This window comes from Grus americana, chromosome 5, assembly GCF_028858705.1.
Source record: "Grus americana isolate bGruAme1 chromosome 5, bGruAme1.mat, whole genome shotgun sequence".
NCBI lineage: Eukaryota > Metazoa > Chordata > Aves > Gruiformes > Gruidae > Grus > Grus americana.
In genome coordinates, this window is record NC_072856.1 from 29709964 (window position 1) to 29731537 (window position 21574).

At 44.1% G+C, this 21574-nt stretch overlaps 2 protein-coding genes across 4 annotated transcripts in view; one reads left to right on the forward strand and one right to left on the reverse strand.

Annotated features, from left to right (window-relative positions):
- The window catches only part of LOC129206922 (cytosolic phospholipase A2 beta-like), a 48975-nt gene extending 45056 nt beyond the window's left edge, over nt 1-3919 (forward strand). For all 3 annotated transcript variants that reach the window (XM_054827077.1, XM_054827078.1, XM_054827079.1), the window contains one exon: nt 326-3919. In XM_054827077.1, the coding sequence (XP_054683052.1) occupies nt 326-567 (242 nt within the window). In that variant the 3' untranslated portion in view covers nt 568-3919. The remainder of the gene's footprint in view (nt 1-325) is intronic.
- A 9051-nt stretch (nt 3920-12970) lies between these two features.
- The window catches only part of SPTBN5 (spectrin beta, non-erythrocytic 5), a 98633-nt gene continuing 90029 nt past the window's right edge, over nt 12971-21574 (reverse strand). The window contains exons 59-67 of the mRNA XM_054828681.1: nt 21365-21541; nt 20371-20475; nt 18748-19368; nt 17696-17767; nt 16104-16190; nt 15589-15680; nt 15307-15392; nt 14648-14783; nt 12971-13272 (exon numbers count right to left, since the gene is read on the reverse strand). Coding sequence (XP_054684656.1) covers nt 13146-13272; nt 14648-14783; nt 15307-15392; nt 15589-15680; nt 16104-16190; nt 17696-17767; nt 18748-19368; nt 20371-20475; nt 21365-21541 — 1503 coding nt within the window. The 3' untranslated portion in view covers nt 12971-13145. The remainder of the gene's footprint in view (nt 13273-14647; nt 14784-15306; nt 15393-15588; nt 15681-16103; nt 16191-17695; nt 17768-18747; nt 19369-20370; nt 20476-21364; nt 21542-21574) is intronic.

The following is a 21574-nucleotide window of genomic DNA, read 5'->3' on the forward strand; positions in this document are numbered from 1 at the left end:
GTACAGGGTTTGGGAAAGGATGTGGACCCAGGGGCATGCTGCCCAGGAATGACTGTCTGCAGGGGCAGGACAAGGGGGAAGGTAATGATTCCTGCCAGCTCTGCTATGGGGTTTCCAGGTCTGAGCTTTAGCAGGAGGGGAACAGAGAAGCAGCTGGGAAAGCTGACCAGGAATGGCTCTTTCAAGGCATGGGGGGTATGTGTGCAGCCTTTCTTGGAGGCTGTTTTTAACAGCTGGTTCTGGCAAGTAGATCAGTCCCCTCCAACACCTTATGTTTTGTGCTCCAGATTCAGCTCACTGTGGTGGCTTTTGTCTTTCTCTGCAGGGGTAAAGCGCTGTCTCTCAGAGATGGAACAAGGCAAAGTAAATCTGGAGAACAACTGCTCACCCTATTACCTCATTAGGCTAATCTACTCCTCTGAAAATTTTGACAAACTCGTGAACCTGAGCAAATACAACATCCTCAATAACAAAGACCTGCTCCTCCAGGCAATCCGGAGTGCCATAGAACGGAGAAGCAGCAGAACTGGGAACCTCCCCAGCCACTCTGGAGCTGGATACGCCTAGGCTGGGTTTTTGCACTGTTCCCCACTGAAGGCTATGACAGTCACTTTATAACACATCACAGTCACATTGTAACATGTCATGATCACATTACAACGCATCACAGTGTTCATTATTTGCAGGAAACTCAGGAAACCTGTACATTTCTCATCTTGCCTTGTTCAAGTTCCTAGCTTTCAAAAGGGTTTATTTAATCTCCTTCCCCCAAGTTTTCAGACCATGAGAGCCTCACACTGTGGTCTTAGTCATTAAGAAATTAGGGTCCTGGTTAGCAGAGACCTTCCAGGATCTCCCCGATGTTATAGAATATGGTGGTGGTGAGAGTGATAGTTCTTTGTATGCACTTGTCCCCTCAATTCTGAGCCCATTGTCAGTGTCTTTTCAATGCTTCGTTACAAACCAAGTCCTGGCCGTTTGCATTCAGTAATGTCCAGATTTTCAGATAGGCTGAGCAACTAGAATTTGCACTGAATTGGTGGGCTCAGCTTTGAAGTCAGGCCAAAGAGTCATATATATCTGTGAACAACGGCCAAACTGCAACATGGACAATTGCATTCTGTCTGGCCGATTCCCCTTGCTGATTTAGAAATTACTCCTTTTTTCCATTCCCCTGCAAGAGTTTGGCACAGAAACGCTGCTCCAGACTGCCGTGAGGGGGGGCAGTTACATTTCAAGGAGAGAGGACATTAGCTTCAGGGAGTGAGTATGGTTCTTTTGAGCATTGGCTGGAGGAAAAATTCTGCATAAGGCATGAGTGATTATATTGATTTATACGGGTAGTGCCTTTATGCATTAAAATGTCAAGAGCCTGATACAAGCTTTTGATACCAGAAACTTGAGGGGAATAATTACCATAGACTCAAGTACATTTAATGTAATAGTCATGACCAAGATAAAAGCCGGTGCTCCTTATGTATGCAAACTGAATGTAAGAAAACATAACTCACTAACAGAGTGCATAGCCATTGTATTTTCACACCCAGAGGATTTTTTTTTTTTCCCCTTTACAGTCTTCTATCCCTAACATCATAGGCAAGGTATTTTTAATAGGTGCTACACTAAAATAGAGCACAAATGAAAAAAAAAGGAAATTCTTTATCACACCTCCTTGCTAGCGGAAAATATTTGGAAAAATGACGCCTGGTTTTCATTTGCTTTGGAGTGCAGTGAAAGACATTGCCTTGAACTAGGAGCTTGGAACATCTTTATAGCCCTCCACTATATGAAAAAGATGGCAGGAAAAGATGGTGAGCAATATAAAACAGAGCTCCACAGAAGTCAGAGAAGTTTCCAGACTTCATACCACCAAAGGATTTGGACTTGCTTCTGGCTTATTTAATTCAAACACAGCACATTCATCGAGTCCCCCAAGGAAAATCTTATACATTTCTTCTGTGTTGGAAATTTACTTGATATCTAGACTTAGTTTTACTTGAAATCCAAAATATGACAAAGAGAAACAGGGATCTGCCTTTTTTTGGTATACCCAGACAGTATTCAAGCTCAGAGGGAGAGCATTTACAAGAGGCTTCATTGCCTGAACCCTGCATCTGCTAAATGCTGCTTCTGCTGCAAGCAACAGCAAGGGATGAGCCTCAGCAATATTCCTTATACAATGCTTGTTTACTGAGCTAAGGAAGCCCATGCAAAACCTGAGGAGTCTTAACAGCTGGAATGCAACTGTACAACTGAATTCAGACCATGAGAAGATAAGAACTAATCTGATACCGTCTGCAAGAAAAAATGAAGAGCCATTTTGAGTTGAAAGGTGAGATGGCAGCAGGGGGTTATCTCAGAAGAGAGAGTGCCACCAGCAGGATCCGTGACCTTTGCGTAGGAGAGCCCATCATGGCACAGTATGCCATGGTGCAGGTATATGCACGTACAAGCACACGTGGCTGTGTGCACGCACGTGCACGGTTTTCCTGCTCCTCTGGCTGGTCCTATAAAGAAACCCCTTCCTATAACCCACTTGCACAGAACAGGAACTGATTCCAGCGTGACTGCAAAGAGGCTGCGTGCTCCCACGTCCCATGGCCGGGTTCACCCTGATTCACCTGGGCTCCGGCACTTGGCCTCACAGGCAGTTGGTGTCTGACCCTCTGCTCGCCCCGGCCGGGCAGCGGGAGCCGAAAGCATGGCCAAGGAGTGAGTGACGCCATCGCGCTGCCCATCTCTGTGCCCTCACTGCATTGGTGCCCTTGGGGTGTCAAATTATTGCTTACATCTTCCAGCATTATGCTGTTACACAGGAGGTGCGAAGAGCTGAGCTGGAGGAGAGGGCTGGGGGCTGAACAGGTTGTGGGGAGTCCCAGTAATAGCAGCGGATAGCAGCTTTTCTGCTGCAGAGGTTAAAGGACTCAGTTCAGTGAGGGACACTGGTGTTCACCACCACAGACTGGGATTTCTTTTAACGCTAAACCAATATCTAACTGAAGCTGGAAGACTTGGCAGCCCTGCTGAGATACAGCAGATTCATCAGGAATAAGACAACCAATGATGTTATCTAATTGCCTTTCGTTTACTTCTCATCCAAATCATAAATAGGAACACTGTTTTACCTCATCTACCTATTTTTTACACTTTGCTGCTGCAAAAAGATGTCCCTGTTTTGTTCATGGGCTACAGTGAGTGATCCATAACCCTCACAAACCTTGGCAGCACGTGCCCAGCAGCAAGGCAGCTCAGCCACGCTAAGAAAAATCGCATCTTTCTCTCTCTAAATGCTCCACAGATCCATAACTGGGGCATGTTTGGTGCATTCATAGCGCTGCTAATGCAAACAGAAATGCCCACGGAAACGTGGAAGAGCCAAAAAAAAACCCCACAGGGTTTTCAGGTAACCCACAGTCAGCGGAGAATAACTTTTCTGAGGGACTGTTAAATCCTCTTATAGCGTGCAGGAGGTGGCTGTGGGTAGGGAAAGAGTTGGGAAGGCGGTGTGACTCTCCCTTTGCCAGGGGAACTGTCACTCAAGTTTGTGCCAACACTTAAGGTCGGGCCGGGGACTGCTGTTTAATCTTGCAGCCAAGAGGCACAGGCAAGCCTGTGCTCCTTGATCTCCTTGAGGCCCCATGTGGTAGCCCTTAAACAATAATTTTTTTTTTTTTAAAATATATTTTTGCATTTCAGAGCTTGAAATTGTGTGAGGGCTGTATCACTGCCCGTCAGAGTGGATTTTGTTTGTTTTGATTGTTTTTGTAGCATGACATTGAGGGAGTATGTTGCTGGCCCGACGGTGTGGCAGGAGGACCTGGAGGGCATTTGCGAGGGCAAAGGCTGCTGGAGGACGCCGCAGGGTGGAGGGACCCACACCTGGCACAGTCTTATCCATGCAGCTTGTTGGGAAGCAGTGGCTGGCACATGCTGCCCCCCCCCCCCCCCCCCCCCCCCGCCAAGCATCAGAGCATGCTGATTTGCACAGCCCGAAACCCAGAAAACAACAGAGCATAGCTGCAGGGACGTACGGCTGATCAGTGACCTGCCCTCAGGTCTGCTCCTTGGTCCTGGTTTCCTTTAGGGTGTACATGGAGCCTAAGGGAATGGACCACTGACACGGTGCGTGTTTGTTCCCCAAAGGCAGTATATTTGTTCCTTGTGCCCAGTCTTGCCTGGCCTCGTGCCGCATGCTGCCGCACGGCTGTGGGAGCGGAGCGCGTGAAAACCAAGGCAGGCGCTGTGAGGCAAAAGCTGTCTCTGCATCTCACCGTGAAAAGGTGCGTGTAAAAAGGCATGTGGCATGCTTATAAACTGAGCCTTGCTGTCCTGGCATTATGTTTGCTTAACCACTGAAGATGAAAGCATGCGTGCAAAAAACCTCATCCGAAATGCACCCCAGATCACTGTTCTCAGATGAACATTTTGCTGGAAAACCCCCACAAATACAGAGCTTGCTGTCTGCTGCCAAACACAAAAGAAACAAAAGTTTGTTCTTATAACTGTTAGCTACTCTTTATAGAAATTTCTTGCTTGTGTCTTTTAACCATTTAATAATATATTAATTAAAAATAAAATATTGCAAAGCAGCACCAGACCCATGAAAGTCTTTATGTGCCTAAACACAAGACTACATTTTTTCCCATTTGTATTAGCACTACTTATGCTAGATGCCTGCTCAGCACTTTGTAGGGCATTTGCTGGTTTCAAGATTGGGTGGAAAAAATCAGAAAGAAGATGTTCTGGTTTACAAAGGCATTGATAGCCTAGAAAAAAGCAGAAGAAAATCTACCTCCTGTGGTAAAACCCTCTCCAGTGGAATGGCACAAAGCAGGGTGGGAAGGCAGCTGTACTGAGCCACAGCCAAGGCACTGCTGTGTTTTGCCTCTTGGTGATTTGATGTAAATGCCTTTCACCAAACTTTACTGTTATCAATTAAATGGTGAGTTTAAAATAACTAAGTTAAAAAAAAGGGAAAGTTTTGGTGGGGTTTTTTTTTGTAAAAACAGTTAAAAATTATCAACAATAAAGGAAAATGCACCAGTTTTCCATGACTTTCATTTGCTGTATTTTCTGTGACAGGCAGTGGCTCCAGCAGAGGTACAGCAGATGAGAGACCTGGACTAGCAAAAAAAAAAAAAAAAAAAAGAAAAATTAGATCACCTTGTTGGATGCGAGTGATTGACCTGAATCAGTCAGAACACAAATGTAAACGCTAGCTGTTGCATGTACCCATAAAGTATTTACATAAACCTGGTGTTATGCACCCTGTTTCCCTCCCGCTGGAAAATTAGTCAAGGCAGAGGAGAAGACTGCAAGCAAAGAGCAAGAACCATGCTCCAGGCTGGCTAAAAAATGGACTGAGGCTGAAGTCCTCGCCACAGGAGTTAAGGACTTGAAGCTTTAGCTTCCACTTCTCAGGGAAAAGCCCCAGCCACTACACTGTCTGGGTGAAAAAAAAGGCCTTTTCTCCCCAACTGCATGCTATGTAACTTTTCTTTGGCTCAGAAACAGAGATAAGTAGGGAAAAAAAAGATATTCTTCCTCATGGTTGCACCATATTTTAACAAGTGGAGTCTAAATTCCAAATGCTTGCACCAGGAGCTAGGTATTTAAGCAAAAAAGGAGCTAAACAGGCCCTACCCCATGCTGGAGGGTTCATCTGATCACTCCTTCGTTAGCCTCAGGAGCCTGGGCTAAGTCCCACATGGCAGGACTTGAGTCTGTGTCTCAGGTGAACAGTCTCATCGGCATGTAATTTTGAGGTGCACCAGGAATGTCTTTCTTTCCCTTTTGGCTCTGCTCTGCTTCATCCTGACTGGTGAAAACAAGCGAATTCAGAATCAGGGCTGAAACTCGCTCACTGAAACAAGCCCATGGCAGGGGGGTGCACCTCCAGATGGGAGAGTGCTTGGTCGCTGGACAAAAAAAAAAAAAAAAAAATCCTGTCCAGCTGTAATTGCATGCCTGCCACTTTCCTATATTATTATACCTCTTAGGCATAAAGATTTAAAGTGCATGGAGATGAGAATCCCAGCTGAACCCTCTTGCATATCCAGGCTGAAGCACCGTAGAAGAAAACACAAAGCCACTAGCAGCCCTGTGCCCTATGCTGTTCTTCCAGCTCTGGGCTTGTCCCTGGAAGAGCACTGGCAGTCACGCCTCTGCTTGTGGGGAGGAGCTACAGTTCTAAAGCCACACTAATTACTAAGTTTTCCCCTCTTGAAGAGAAAGGAGGAATTTACTGCTAACAATTTCCAGGCATAGCACGCCACTAATAAAATTCAGGCAGGACATCTTAAAAAAATGACCTTGAGCAACCCTGGTGTATAGGCAAATTGGTGGCAAAAAGGAAGGAAAGAATAACACGCATTTCAGGTCAAAACCTCCACTTCCCAAAACGACCAAACCTGTCTAACCTATAGCGTACAAACAATCCTGCTAAATTGTCCCTATCAGCATTTTTAATTGGTTTGGGTGCTGTGCAGTGACTAATGCTGGTAAGGTGCCCGGGACCGACCTGTGCCAGGTGGAGTCCTCCAGGGACACCCATGGGCTGGGCCTGGGCAGGAATCAGGGCGCCGGGGTGGTCAGCAGAGCTCGCTGCGCTGGTTGCACATCTTCCCTTGGGAAGCAGTAAAGCTTAAGACATTTAAAGATGTTCTGGGGAAAACCATGATATTCATAAAGATTGACTTATATTAGATAGATAGATAGAGATAGATAGATATAGATAGGTAGATAGCCAGCCAGCCAGATGATAGGGTTTTGTTTGGAGTTTTGGGAGGGACACACATGCTTGCTTGGCATCTCCTTCTTCATTTCACTTGCTCCGAGTCCTTGGAAGAAGAAAAGCTGCATCTCCTGACTTTCACCCCCCTGGAACAACAGTTAACATGAATTTTCTTTTTGTGGGAACCCAGGACTGGTTCCCTGCTGGAAATGTGTTATAAACATTTAACCCATTGCACCTCTACGATGCCCCATATTTAAGGGTGCAAGGGTTTTCCTAATGCCTTAGAACAATTCACTGTTCGGTACCAGAAGAGAGAGGAAGTAGGCAACAGTCCTCCCTCCCAGAAAGAGTACACAGCTTCATATTATAGGCCTGCTGCGGAAAAGTTTAGGTATCATCCCATGTGACTGGGTTTCTTCATGCTAATGCCAATATATTTTATTGAGGCAACAAGATACATTGGGCAAGGATTTTAGCTTTCTGCTTCAAGCATTCACAACTAAATTGCTAGGAGAACTACAAGTAGCATAAAACTGTAACCGTATGTCATGATAAACTGCTGACCAGCATCTATGGCAGTGTGACAAATCCAGGCAGAGCCTTAGAAGACCCATGGGTATATGGGAGCAGCAGTTTTAATAATGGTAATGACATTGTTAACAGAAAATAGAATCCACATTCGCATGATATAAACCAGTTCTTGAAGGTAAAAGAGTTATTTGCAGGAGGGAGAAGGAGAGAATTAAGTATCCAAGCACGCAGCACAGTCAGGTTAAGACTGGAAAGCCAAACTGACCTCAATGCCTGAGACAGAGCTATGTGACATTGCTTCAGTTTGTTCCTAGCTGATTCCTGGCAGCCAGCACTGTCAGAAGATATATGGTCAAAATAAGTCTGGTAATTTTATCTTTGGGCACACTATGCTCTTCAGAGGTCCTCCTCCTGCTGCTGCTGTGCAGCGCGCTGTGCATCTCCTCTCAGCCTCTTTGGGGTTTCTGCTGGGAAAGCCTCTCTGGGGTAAACAATGTCGAAATGTCTCACATGCATCCCAGCTTAAGAGCCACACTTTCAACAGTTACTGCTAGCAGTTATTAGAGTCTTATTGAGCAACGGCAGCTCATGCCTCGCGGGAAGCAATGGCTTGAGCCGCCTAAGCTGCCTCCTCAGTGCACTGCACAGTGCCAGGATTTAGGCATGCAGGTGAGGACACGGGACTTGAAATGTAGGTGTACGGGGATGAGGAAACACGTGCTGTGCGGAGGCGGATGGAGTCCTTGTTTGGGATCACACAGCACATGAAGCTTCTGCTTTGGGAGGCCAGACTTGGTAAAAGCAATGAGGACTGGGCAATGCTGCTGCTGGGATCAGCAGGCCACTACGTCTCTCCTATTAGGAAAATCATTGAGACCTACACTACAATATAAAATGCTTTAAGGCATTGCCCCTATAATTACTAGTGAGCCCCAGCTTACCTGTGGGTGTGGATGCCTGGAAACCCAAAGCCCGCTCATTCTTCAATTAACATTTGCAATAGTGCAATAAATGCGTACATGTAATAATGACAGGTTGCCATCTCATGAGCTTCTTTTTTCAAGCCCTCCCCCTCCCATCCCTCTGGCAAATGGCAAAAACCCCAGACATTTACCTCCTTATTTGCCCATTATAGTGGTAGATGCAACCCCTCTGAAACAATTGCAGAAACTAGCTTTGAAAATTGACTATTTGTAGCTTAGCAAAAATAATTTTGCAAATGTGACCTTTTTCTTAGTAAGTCATGCTTTCTAACCACCAAAATTACAGCCCACCCACAGCTGATGATCATTTCCATTATTTTATCTATTGTTGAAAATGATTTATAGTGGAATAGCATAAAGTGCACTGATACAGTGGCAGGTGCAGAAAGACAAGCTGACACTCACTAATTTAATCCCATGGCATTTCACATTTTTAATGTGTGAATCACTTTTGAAAGGTTAAATATCTTCCCTGCGAGAATCTGGCAAACCCTGAAAAGTTCATTTTATTCAGAAATAACTGCTCTCTTATTTGCCTTCTTCCCAGTAGTGATGTTCAGGTGGCTGCCAAGGGATTTTTATTGGATCCTAGCGTGAGGTTACTGCTTACGTTCAGTTGCTGTGACTTTGCAGAGAGCCATTCAGAGCATTACAAACAAAACTGTTACGCTAAAGCTGCCCTAACTGCGCACAGCCGATTCAATGGGCCCTTTACATCAGCACCTCAAGGCAAAAATAGAGCATGAAAACATAAGACAAGACAAAGCATTAAGTGCAATTATCTTTCGTCTGTGGGGATTGGGGATCAGGTTGCAGTTATTCTTAGTCTGATCTCATCTGAGACCACAGTAATGCAGTTTGGCGTGACTGCCGAGCCCTGGGAGTGAGCTACAGACCTGACAGCATCTAATGCCTCTCATTTGTCAATATCAAGCTCACACAATTTAATTACTGATGTCTTTCACAGGCCTGCAGCTCTGGCCACATGGATTGTTACAGATCAGTTTCTGAAAATGGTGAAAATTCTTTTCTGCAAATTGCTTCCGTTGTGATTAGATGATCATTCCTCTCCCCTGGTATATACTTTTAATTTGCCATCTGGTTTCCAACACAACAAAGTGTTGTAAAAGGAATGAGACCATTTTTATCCAGAAAAATTCCTGCAGGCCATGTTCTTATTTCACAGCAAAAAAGTTTTTAACGACATTTTTTTATTTCATTTGTTTCTCCACCATTCTATCAAGCTCTATAATGCCTTTAACTGGGGTCACTAACCTAGGGCGGGGGGGGGGGGGGGCTCATCTTTACACGCTGGTCCTCAGTCTTAGCCACTGAAAAGGAGCTAGTAATACAGCGTGGGTGTTGGGATGGTGAGTTTGGGACATGAGCGTCTCCTCATACAAGTACACATCTGCAGTCATGTGCGTGGGCATGCACACATCTGTCCATCGAGAAGGTTCTGTCTAGTCCCTTGTAGGAAAAGATCCAGTTCAACATACCTAGCCACTTAATCCAGCAGTTTCATAGCATTATTGCCCAAGTTTTCTGTCTAATTTGTTCCAATTCCTTATCTCTGCTTTGACTGCTGGGAGCTGTGCTGAGGCAGCCTGGAGGCTAACAGCCTGGCCAACAGGAAAATGAAAGGGGAACCTCACAGTACAAGTCTACGAAGCCTCAGAGTGGTCACTACTTTACTTAGGTTTCTTACCTGACATATGAAGAGGAATCAAAGAGCATCAGTGGCAGGAGATTGCCTCCTGTGTGGGACAGAGGCACCAGACAGCTGGCCAGACCTTTTTTCCTGAACCTTTTTGTGGTGGGTTGACCCTGGCTGGAGACCAGGTGCCCACCAGAGCCGCTCTCTCACTCCCCTCATTCACTAGACAGGGAAGAAAAGGCATAACGAAATGCTTGTAGGTCAAGATAAGGACAGGGAGAGATCACTCACTAGTTATCGTCACGAGCAAAACAGACTGAACTTAGAGAGGGAATTCATCTGATTTATTACTAGGCAAAACAGAGTAGAGGAATGAGAAAATGAAATCAACTCTTAAAACACCTCCCCCCACCCCTCCCATCTTCCCGGGCTCAACTTCACTCCCGGCTTCAACCTTCCCCCCCTCAGCGGCACAGGGGGACGGGGAATGGGGGTTACGGTCAGTTCATCTCACGGTGTTTCTGCCGCTTCTTCATCCTCAGGGGGAGGACTCCTCTCATCGTTCCCCCGCTCCAGCATGGAGTCCCTCTCACGGGGTGCAGACCTTCAGGAGCAAACTGCTCCAGTGTGGGGTCCCCCACGGGGTCACAAATCCTGCCAGCAAACCTGCCCTGGCGTGGGCTCCCCTCTTCACGGGTCCACCGGTCCGGCCTGGAACTTGCTCCAGCGTGGGCTTCCCACGGGCCGCAGCCTCCTTCAGGTGCCTCCACCTGCTCCGGCATGGGGTCCTCCATGGGCTGCAGGTGGAATCTCTACACCCCCTCATCCTTCCTCCATGGGCTGCAGGGGGACAGCCTGCTTCACCATGGCCTTCACCACGGGCTGCAGGGGGATCTCTGCTCCGGCGCCTGGAGCGCCTCCTCCCCCTCCTTCTGCACTGACCTGGGTGTCTGCGGAGTTTCTTACATCTTCTCACTCCTCTCTCCGGCTGCAAAAGCTCTCTCCCTCTAAGTGTTTTTCTACTTCTTAAATATGTTATCACAGAGGCGCTGATTGGCTTGGCCTTGGCCAGCGGCGGGCCCGTCTTAGAGCCGGCTGGCATTGGCTCTGTCAGACACAGGGGGAGCTTCTAGCAGCTTCTCACAGAAGCCACCCCTGTAGCCCCCCCCGCTACCAAAACATTGCCACGCAAACCCAACACACCTTTGCTCCTTGTCCAGAGCCCAGATTTGTGATGTTGCAGGAATTTCTAAAGTTCATTTAGCAACTTGTTGCTCTTCAACCATATAGATATCAATGACACAGAAGCTCAGAGTAACTGTGGGACCACCAGGGAGACGAATGGAGGAGGAAAGCATAGTGATGGACAATATGGAAAAGGCTGAAGTATTCCATACTTTTTTTTCTTTTTTCTTCTCAGTACTCATAGGTAAAGCCTGGTCCCAGGACTCTGCATACCAGCATGGTTAGGGAAGGAGGTGGGAGATCCAACATTGGGGAAGCAACAAATCAGGGTCTACTCAGAGAAGCTAGATGTTCAGTGAAGTGCTGCACTAGCAGGCTGTGTGACTCTGAGACTGCTGCTCTGTGAAGCATTATGGCGGCTGAAGGAGGTCTGTCATGATGGAACGCAGTCTAACGTAAGAAAAGATCTAGTAAACTATATACAAGGCCAATCAGCCTCACCACAGCCACTGGTGAGATCATGCAGCAAGTCCTCCTGGACTTCATTCCAAGTGCATGAAGGACAAAGTGATAATCCAGAACACTCAGCATGGATTTACTAAGGGGACATCAGGCTTGGCCCATGTGATTGTCCTTCATGGTGACATGACTAGGTACGTGGTCATGTGGAGAAAAGTAGATGTAATACAGTTCAGCTTTAGTAAGGCACAAGTCCTGGCTTGGAAGGTTCAAACGAAACTTTAGGAAAGTATCCACATAGAGCAGCACTAAACAGGTCAGCCAGGGAGACTGTGGAATTGCCATCCTCCAGGGAGGTTTAAGGCTTATCTAGACAAAACCATACCTGATCTGATCTAGTGTTGATGATTACTTGGCTTTGAGTGAGACACTGAATTACAGACCTCCAGATGTCCCATCCCACCAACACTTCTGTGCTTAGCCCAAGGAGTGGTACCTTTCCAAAGTAAGTGTTAACGCTACTTGCTAAAAGGAACAGACTCCTACTGATGTGGTCACCTGTCTTTATTGCGCTGCTGCTGCTGCATCGTGCTGGGACTTTGCTGCATGCACTGTGGGTACAAGAATCTGGTAATTCGTGTGCACTTGACACACTGTTCAGCTATAGGAATTTAGAAGAGTTAAAAGGGCCAATAGTGTAATGAGAACATGTTGAGACTTCATACAGATAACACACTATAGGACAGGGTTTTTTTTTTTCCTTCCCCCATATTTCCCCAAAAGACTATTCCATAGTTCCTACTCAACCAAGCTTCCCAATAGGCTCTTGTTAATCAACCTAGTTTTTGGTCTTTCTGAGAGCAGTGGTCTGGGGATTAGACTTCCTCCTTGCTATCTTGCTTTTCCTCTCCTTTTACACCGAAAGACTGATTGTTCATGCATTATTTTCATTTCAGATTCCATTAAAAATGAATAACATTGCAGGGCTTTTTTTCCTGGTAACCTCATCCAGAAAGAACTGGCAAATAGTTAGGGAGTTGTTGGTTAATGTATTGTAAAATGAAAGATTGTGGAGACTACAAAACACTGCGGGAATTCTATAACAAACATTCCCTTTGAGATTTCTGCTTCTGTGGTGTACAGGCTGCCCAACCCTCTTAAATCTTATCCGTTGATATCTGCAAAGCTACTTGCAGGTGGCTGCTGTTCACTCACAGCTTGCACCTCGTGCTCTGCTCAGTGCTCCCCATTTCTGTCTCACAGAGTCACTTCACCTGAGCTGTCTGGCTTAAAGGTCCCTCTGCTCTTCCATTAGGTAACTTGGAGTAGAGAACACTTAGGTGATATGACAGGTGACAGTCGTTGTATACACAAAAGTATACCAGATGCAGTCTTGTTTAATCATATTTAATGGATTTATTAGATTTAATACATAATTAAAATAAAGTTCCAAGGATAGTAATTAACTTAAAACATACCAATACATTTCCAGAGGGCTGGGTAAAGATATAATGGTGAAGGGTCTGGTATTCATTGAGGCAAATGTCATTTTTCTCTTCCTGCTTCTAGCAAAGATGGAAGCAGTTTTGTTTTATTACCACTTTGGTTCTAGGCTTAGAGTGGTGATGGAGGCTTGTGTCACTGCAGTCCCATCTTTCTTAAAATCTCTGGAAAATTCTGCAGACTCTCTCTCCGGTTTGATTTTGAAGGAAGGTGTTCTCCTATCAACAACATGCATCGCCAGAAAATCAGATACAATCTAGAGGAGTAGAAGTTGCTCTGTATATGTAAGAGTATGTTAGGCATCTAGCTTAGCAGCAAAAACCTACCAGGCAGAGGAACTAGGATTTGACATTGTAGTCTGTAAGATTTTTATAGACTCCAAATGCAACAGAAATTGATTTACACTACAGTCCCAATTTCTAAATTTGGCTGTGGCTGTGTTTTCCATGCCTGTGTTTGGATTCTCAAAACAGACTTTGAGGAAGGTATTCAAACAGTGCAACTATAGAAAACTGGTTTGGCTCCTTAAATTAGGAGGCTGGGTTCCTTTCAGACCCTGCTGGAGAGAATGAAGGTTCAGAGGAAAAATCTAAAGCACCTATTGTAGTCTCCCGCTCTGATTCCCTCATCTGTTGGAACAAGCCTCTCTCTGTTGAGCGTACAGGTAACCCAGGCTTCAGATCAGATACTTTATTTCAGTAACTTTGGTGCCTACAATAAGTGATAAAAGAATTCCTCTAGGTGTCTCAATTTTAAGTAATCAACCACAGACAAGATATGGCTGACAATAGCGAGGCCCATTTTTAAAACTGATGGCTGTAGCACATCATAAATGGCACAAATTAATCAAGGCAGGGTCATACTCAAGAACAATGTATTTTACTGGATTAGAATCATAGAATTGTTTGGGTTGGAAAAAACCTTTAAGATCACCAAGTCCCACCATTAAGCTAGCACTGCCAAGCCCACCACTAAACCATATCCCTAAGAGTCAGGTCTACGTGTCTTTTTAAATATCTCCAGGAATGGCGACTCAACCACTTCCCTGGGCAGCCTACTCCAATGCTTGACAACCCTTTTGGTGAAGAAATTTTACCTAATATCCAATCTAAACCTCCCCTGGTGCAACTTGAGGCCATTTCCTCTTGTCCTATCACTTGTTACTTGGGAGAAGAGACCGATAACCACCTGGCTACAGCCTCCTGTCAGGAAGTTGTAGAGAGTGATAAGGTCTCCCCTCAGCCTCCTTTTCTCCAGGCTAAACAACCCCAGTTCCCTCAGCTGCTCCTCATAAGACTTGTGCTCTAGACCCTTCACCAGCTTCGTTGCTCTTCTTTGGACACACTCCAGCACCTCAATGTCTTTCTTGTACTGAGGGGCCCAAAACTGAACACAGTACTCAAGGTGCGGCCTCACCAGTGCCGAGTACAGGGGGACAATCACTTCCCCAGTCCTGCTGGCCACACTATTTCTGTGACGTTAGTGACAGAGGAGCAGGACTTTTTGATCTCAGGGCAATCTCCCTTTGCAGGTGACTGCTACCTGAGCACAAACAGCACTGACACCTGTTCAGCCTTGCGGCAGAGCCCCTACCTCAGGAGTGAGCCTTTGCTGCTTAGTCTTTCAGCAGAGTCTCTGTCTGGAAAGTCCCACAGTCTTGTCTGGGAGGTCTCTGTGTTTGGAGAGAAAGGCTGCACTATCACTGTGGAATGTGATCTGTTACTGTGTCCTGCAGAGTCAAGGAACACAAATAAAAACCTTCTGAAATAGCATTAGAGGCAGAGTTTGTCATTTCTGGGTCCATAACGATTTTCTCTGTTATTATAACAATTATATTGTTATTATAACAATTATAACATCATTGTTATAATTGTGCTCTGGCTTCCTTTCCAGTAAGCCGCCGCCTAGTGAGGTGTCCAGAAAGAGATCTAGATTCAGAAGAAAAGCTGTTGATCAAGATCCAAAGCAACTCCTTAATGAAAGGATGAACACAGCCCTTGGGCAAGGCCCCTCTCTTGGAATAAGCTGAGGCCAGCCGCAGTACAACTGAAAAGCTGCTTTGCAAGTCACCCTGGGCATTCTCCCGCCAGGTCTTTACATCACAAGGTGGCAAGTGACTTGTGTACTGCTGTCTAATAGAGGCAAACAGGACAGCTCAAAATGCCCCAGAATAAGACCACCTTCTCATTCTCTTATCTTTCACCATCACTTGCTAAAAACATAGTTCATTCTTGAAGGAAGTGAGAATGTACCTATATTATTCTGTAGTGATTGCAGCCAGTTCTCCATCAGCGTCTGAGAAGGTGCTGCGAAGAAATACTCTGCCCCATCTCTCAGCCTGTAAATAAGGATAGGAGAAGGTGAATTCTAGTTACTCTTGCCCTATAGCTTCTGTCCTTGTGAGTGGGGCAAGCACTGTAAGACATTTCAGTTATGCCTCCTAACAACATACAGTCTTAGGTGAGTGTAGGCAAATACAACTGTACAGGTAGCTGTGTAGGTTTTTTATTAGCGCAGTTCTCCATAAAACTTACCGCAACATGAAGGCATTCTCTTTCCTGATGTAATTTACCAGCCTCTCACATTTGGCATTCAGAATGTTGAGGGACAGGAGTGTGGATATATTCTGAAGGAGGATGAAATTAAAACAAAATGTCTTCTGCGTCTTTTCTGCTAGGATTCAATTCCATACCAACCTGCAGGCTGACTACACACCCATACTATCTTTTTCTGCTTCTAACTTTATAACTAGGAACACTGAATAGGAAGAACTACAGAGGAACAATGGACTATTGCATTATATCTTGAAGGCAATTTTTGAATAAGGTATTTCTTTTAAGGAATATGTTTGAAAATTTCCAAAAGTTTATAATTCTGTCTTATAGTTGATATCAGTTGAACAATTGTTGAATTTTCACTTAGCTGACATTTGAAAGCTAATTGATTACCCCAGGCCCAAACGAAAGCAAATGTAAATCTGTTTTCTTTTGAAAGCATTTTTACATAGGTAAACACAGAGGCTACTAGAAAGATTCAAAACCCAAATTACCTTAGATGCTTCTTTTTCATCATTATAGAAATCAAGCTTTAATCCGTCAAGTTTTACGTAGAAGGATTTCCAAGACCTTGAGCCTGGCTACATGAATAGAAATGGTAATAAAATTCAATTATTAGCTATATATTTTATTGGGGTAGTGAAATCTTTCATGTGCAAGTTCTACAGGAAGACAGGAGCTGCCAATATTATGATCACAGAAGCTCTGTTAGTCATGATTATCTCCTAGAAAAACAGAACCTGCTGTAGGTTCTGGTGCGGGTGATTCAGGAACGGTCTGAGTCAGGACTGAACAAATGACATAACCTGGTGCAAACAAGCTCTACAGCATGTTGTGGTCAGCAACAGCTTTGAGAGAATCAAAGTTATGTCTAATTTTGGTCACTAAAAGCTCCACTTTTTTCCCAGCTGGAACGCTGGCCCTTGCCTGCTAGTCATAGTCTAGTTTTGTTAAGTGTGTGGTTTTAATCTAATGTGGCTGGGCTGCTGAATTCCTTTTCATTTCCTAAACTAACCCTAGTGGAATGCTGCTGAACACTGCAAAAGTAGTTGCTATTCCTACCCCAGCTATGTACCACTGAAAGGTTAGCCTAGTGCCATGAGACTTTTCTGGATGAAGGATCCTATTACTTCTTATTTTGTTATGCCAGTGAATCAAGTTGACAATTTCGTCATTCAGAGAAAAGGAAGGGAAAAGTCCTGAGGAAGACAAGTTATAGTTTTGCTTCTTTGGTAATATGGAAGATCAGTATCACAGCAGACTAAATTCAGTGTATCCAGAAGAGAGGAAGAAACTAAATTTCTCTTCCAGAAGATGGAGTCCTTACTGGATTCAATTTTTTAAAGAGGTCTTTCAAGTTAAAAGATTCAGAGGAAATATTCTATGGGACAAAAAATCCAAGACAACTTGTTTACGTGCAATACCTCAGCAAACACTCAAATGTCTACAGATTGGTGGTGAATATCAGAAAATTTCCTGCCCTGTTATGACCATTACCCTACTGACCTGAAGTGATGTTTTCCCAGGATGAGAATTTAGATTTTGGTTTCATTCAGCCCTGGATTAAACAAACTATTTTTCAAAGATAAACAGAGACCTTAATTCTTTTCTAGCACTGTTAGACATTATAAGCATTGGGAGCATGGGAGTGAGGGCTTCCTCTGCCAACAAACCATCACATGCTGATACAGTGTCTTGGAGCTTGTATTTTAATTTTTTTAAAAAATATTGATTATTTTTTTCTAATTCAGTTGATACATTGAAACCTGTATTTATAATTAGGGGAACATAATTAACATGTTCATACAGCCTAGGCTCTGGTTCATAAATCCATTAAATGTAGACAGACCCTGTTCAGCATGATTCCCATGACAGGCAAAAATTCCATTGTCTCTCTTTCTTAAGAACTTGATTAGGTACTGTCCAAGTCAGTGGACACTTCTTCATGCATTTTACTGGTAACTGAATTAAACCCACAGTCCTGAGCTCCTCTTTAGCAAGAGTTTATCCTGAAGAAGTCAGACCAGATCTGGACTATAACTCAAGGAAAGATGAATTAATCCAGATTGATGGCATTTGTTTCTACCTGTTGTCTTCCCGGAAGGAGCTGGTCTCTCTTTTCTAGGAATCCCTCCATGTGCTGGAGATTTGCAGAACCCTAAGACACACAAGAACATTGCTGTTTAACCTTAAAATGGCCCTTAAACATATGTTATAATTTCTAAAGGTCTTTCTAGATAAATTCCATGCCACCTGATCTCTACTGCCTCTAGCCTTTACATTCACAGCACAGCTAGAAGTCCTCTCTATGTTGCAGTCACATCTCTGATATACTACCCAACTGAAGAGAATTCATGTCCTTCTAGAACAATTTGCTCATGCAATTTGCTGTATCATGGTGTATTAATTAATATTGTTTTTATATTATTAAACACAATTTACAACTTAAATTGCTAAAGTTATTCATACCGCCCCTGCAATAATACTGAGTTACACTAATGTATAAAGTTGTACTGGTACACTTGGGTATGTGACAAACAAATTCCTCTCAAAGTACAAGAGGGGAAGGGAACAATTTTTACTTGTCCATGAGTTAACGGTGCATTTCCTGCCAGTGTGAGTGAACAGGAGTTGCTGGTTCTAGTCTTGCACCAGGTCAGCTGTTTGGCAAGAGTGTCACTAAGTCCTGCCTCTCTCGGACTTCTAAACTCAGTGGACACTAAGCACCACCACCTCACATACAGGGTATAGGTAAATCAGGTAAATCAGCAGTCTTGCCTCTTTGCAAGACAGCATCTCCTGGCTCAGCTTTTCTGAGTATTCAGCAGCATGAATAACTTCTAGTTTGGGAAAGAAAAACAGAAACCAATACAGTTGTCAAGACTTAGGCTATAAAGCTGAGCAAATTAAAAATGCTTTTAAGCTATACCTAGCTGCTTAAGTCAACTATCTTTCTGGAAAGCATACCAACTGCAAAGGCACATAAAATGCCTCTTGCTGTTTGGATCCGTGAGTGTATCCACTGAAATGCCCACTGCATAGTGTTGTGACCTGCATACAGAAATTCCTATACTTCCTTACTTTAACTAGCACAGGACAGCAGTTTTGTGAGGAGAGCCAGGAATCCCTGGGACTTACCGAAGATGCACTCCCTAATCTCTCCCAAGAGGAGTCAGACAGCAGTAAGTTTGGTGATTTATCTAGTGACCTTTGGCCAGGCTCGCGTGGAGTTGCCATTAGTTTTGTCTGCAGGTTAGAGAAAGAGGAGCCTCTAGCACTCTTTTCCTGAGGTGATAAAAGGCCCGTGGCATACGATTCCGACAAACTGCTGCTGCGTTGCTGGCTTATGGGAGTAGGAGATAAAGGAGAGCTTAAAGAACTGTGACTTTCCAAAGATGTAGCTTGTGGGCCCACTGTCTTTGGTGTAGGTGGAGTGATAATCTCACCAAGCCTCCTCTCAGCTTTCATTTCTGTTTTGTTGCTGCTCAGCACTTCTGGGGCTCCCCCAGCAATGAATTGTTGGAATGTTGATGGAGACTTTTCAATGGGGGAGAAAATAGTTTCGAGTGGGGCTCTCCAGGACAGGCTGGGTAAGGGCACAGATGGCAGTGCTGTTGTGCTCTTTATCTCTATCACTTTTGGTGGTGTATTCCTTCTGTCAGATGTTTTTCTTTTCAGAGAGGGAACCCGTACAACTTTGCCTTTATCCTTCTGCTCACCCTCTTCTGTGTCCACTTGTTTCAGAAGATTCATCTCCCTCTGTAGGACACAAGTATTACATTTTTGAAAATTACATTCATTGCATTTCATGGGTACTTACGTAAGATTTTTATTTTAAGCAGGATTAGTTTTTCAAATATACTCTCTCCTGGCATTGAATTTTAAGGCCTGTACCTCCATTGGCATTCCTAGAGTTAGAACTGAACTTAATTACTATGTGCTGAGCATTATTTTGTTGGCCCAAACCATGAACACTGATGGCAGTTAATCTCAAATACAGTGAATCCTGCATTTGCTAAGTTCTCTAGAGGCTAAGTCTTTAATAACTCTAGAGAAACTATGCTTCTCTTCTGTGGTATCGCTTCTTTAAGTTTGCTGTAGGAACAGTGAGTATCCAGGGGTGTTCTCATGGAAAATTTTAGAGTGGAGCACCTTTGGCCTTTCATTTAGCCAATTTGCAAATCACTGAACAAAAGGCAGACTCAGCTAAGCTAATTTTTAGCCTAATGCCAAACACAAATCTATGTTTTGCCGGTTATTTCAGGAAAACAATTTAAACAACCATTGAAACAGGATCTGGAGGCTGACTGAATATTTTTGGTACTTAATACAATCCATTGTAGAACTCTGATGCCAGAAAGAAAAAGGCTGGTCTCTGCCTTGGTCTGCCTTTATTTTCAGCCCTCCAGCACTGTCAGGTGGCTGCAGCTCCCTACTGAAATCCTGAATGAATCAAAATCTCTCCATCCATGTAGCAAGGGATCACCCTGTTTCTAACACAGCAATGTGCACTGCACATCCTTTTTGCTGCTCCTGGCAGAAGAAAGCTTCCACTTCTCCCCTAGAGCTTTTACAAGCTAGTTAGACTATTTTGATCCACATATCTCATTCTCAGCTGCTCTATCTGCACTGTCTCAGCTTTGGTCACTTACTCCATCTCAGCACATGAATTCATTCTTACATGGAATGACTAAGCCCCAAACATTCAAGGACCCACATCATCCTGTCTCATACACAGCTCATCAACCTTCTACTTCTCACCTTAGTTTTTCTGCTGAGCTGAGCAAACTTCTCCTCCTGAGCTGCAAGCATCTTCTCAAAATCATGGTGTTTCTTCAGTAATTCCTCTACTTCAGAGACTGAATCCTGAATGGAAAAGTTATCAGACACAAAAATCCAAAGTCAAGTCCATCAGAAGAGATTATGCCTAAGATTTTGAGATTTACCCATTCTATTTAGCCAAATGATGATTCTGAAGTTTTTGTAATTGAATGTCTAAACCCCTGGTAGTGTGTGAAAAATCTTAATTTACACGTAAAAAACCCCCAAAGGTCTGTAGCTTGCAGTCTGTCTACTGTATATGAAAAAAAGAGCTCAAATAACAACCTTCTTTTTCTGTGAAGCCATGTGGTACCATGGCTTCCAACTATGACTGTTTACATACAGATTAAGTACTTGGATTCCAGCTTGTGCTAGACACAGAGTTTATTCCTGCCCTACAACATATGCATCTTAAAGCTCTGTCTTGCTTTCTGCTTATTTTTTGATACCTGAGTTTATGACATTGTTTTCCCATCTTATAAACCATCAGAAGACAGTCAACAATAAGAAAAAACCAAAACTATGGATGCTGGTATTTAAGCAGGAATTTACAAGCTAGCTATCAACCCATCTGTGCAAAACATTCTACCACCCAACATGAGGTGGGGAAAAATCCCTTTTCCTTCTGAAACAGGTTCTCAGCACGACAAGGAAGGTTGAACCCTCTGCAGGTTATCTTATTATGTGAAAAAATGGTCTGGAATTCTCTCCAGTATTCTACCACCCCCTAGAAGCCATCACCTCCTGGAGCCCATCACCATGTAAAATGCAGCAACTGTCCTGGGCTCACTTCTGTAAGAGCACAGAGCTCCTGCCTTTTGTAACTCTCAAGGTTCCGTTACTGTTTAGATTGTAATTAACTTCAGGCCCGAAGCCTCAAGCTCCAAGCACTCCGTATATGCTATTTCAATAGTGTTGCACTGTCGTTACTCACCCCATAGCTAGGATCTGAAAGAAAGCTCTCCTTGGCAGCCAGCCATGCTTCTGCTTGTTCTAGCTCTCTGCGGAGCAATTGAATTTCCCAGTTTTCTTCATATAACTCTCTCCTCATGTCCCAGCTCTCCTTTACCTTCTTCATCAGCTCTGACAGCTCTAACAGTTTTTCTTCAATCTAGAAAAACAACATTTGCAATGCCAGGAGGTG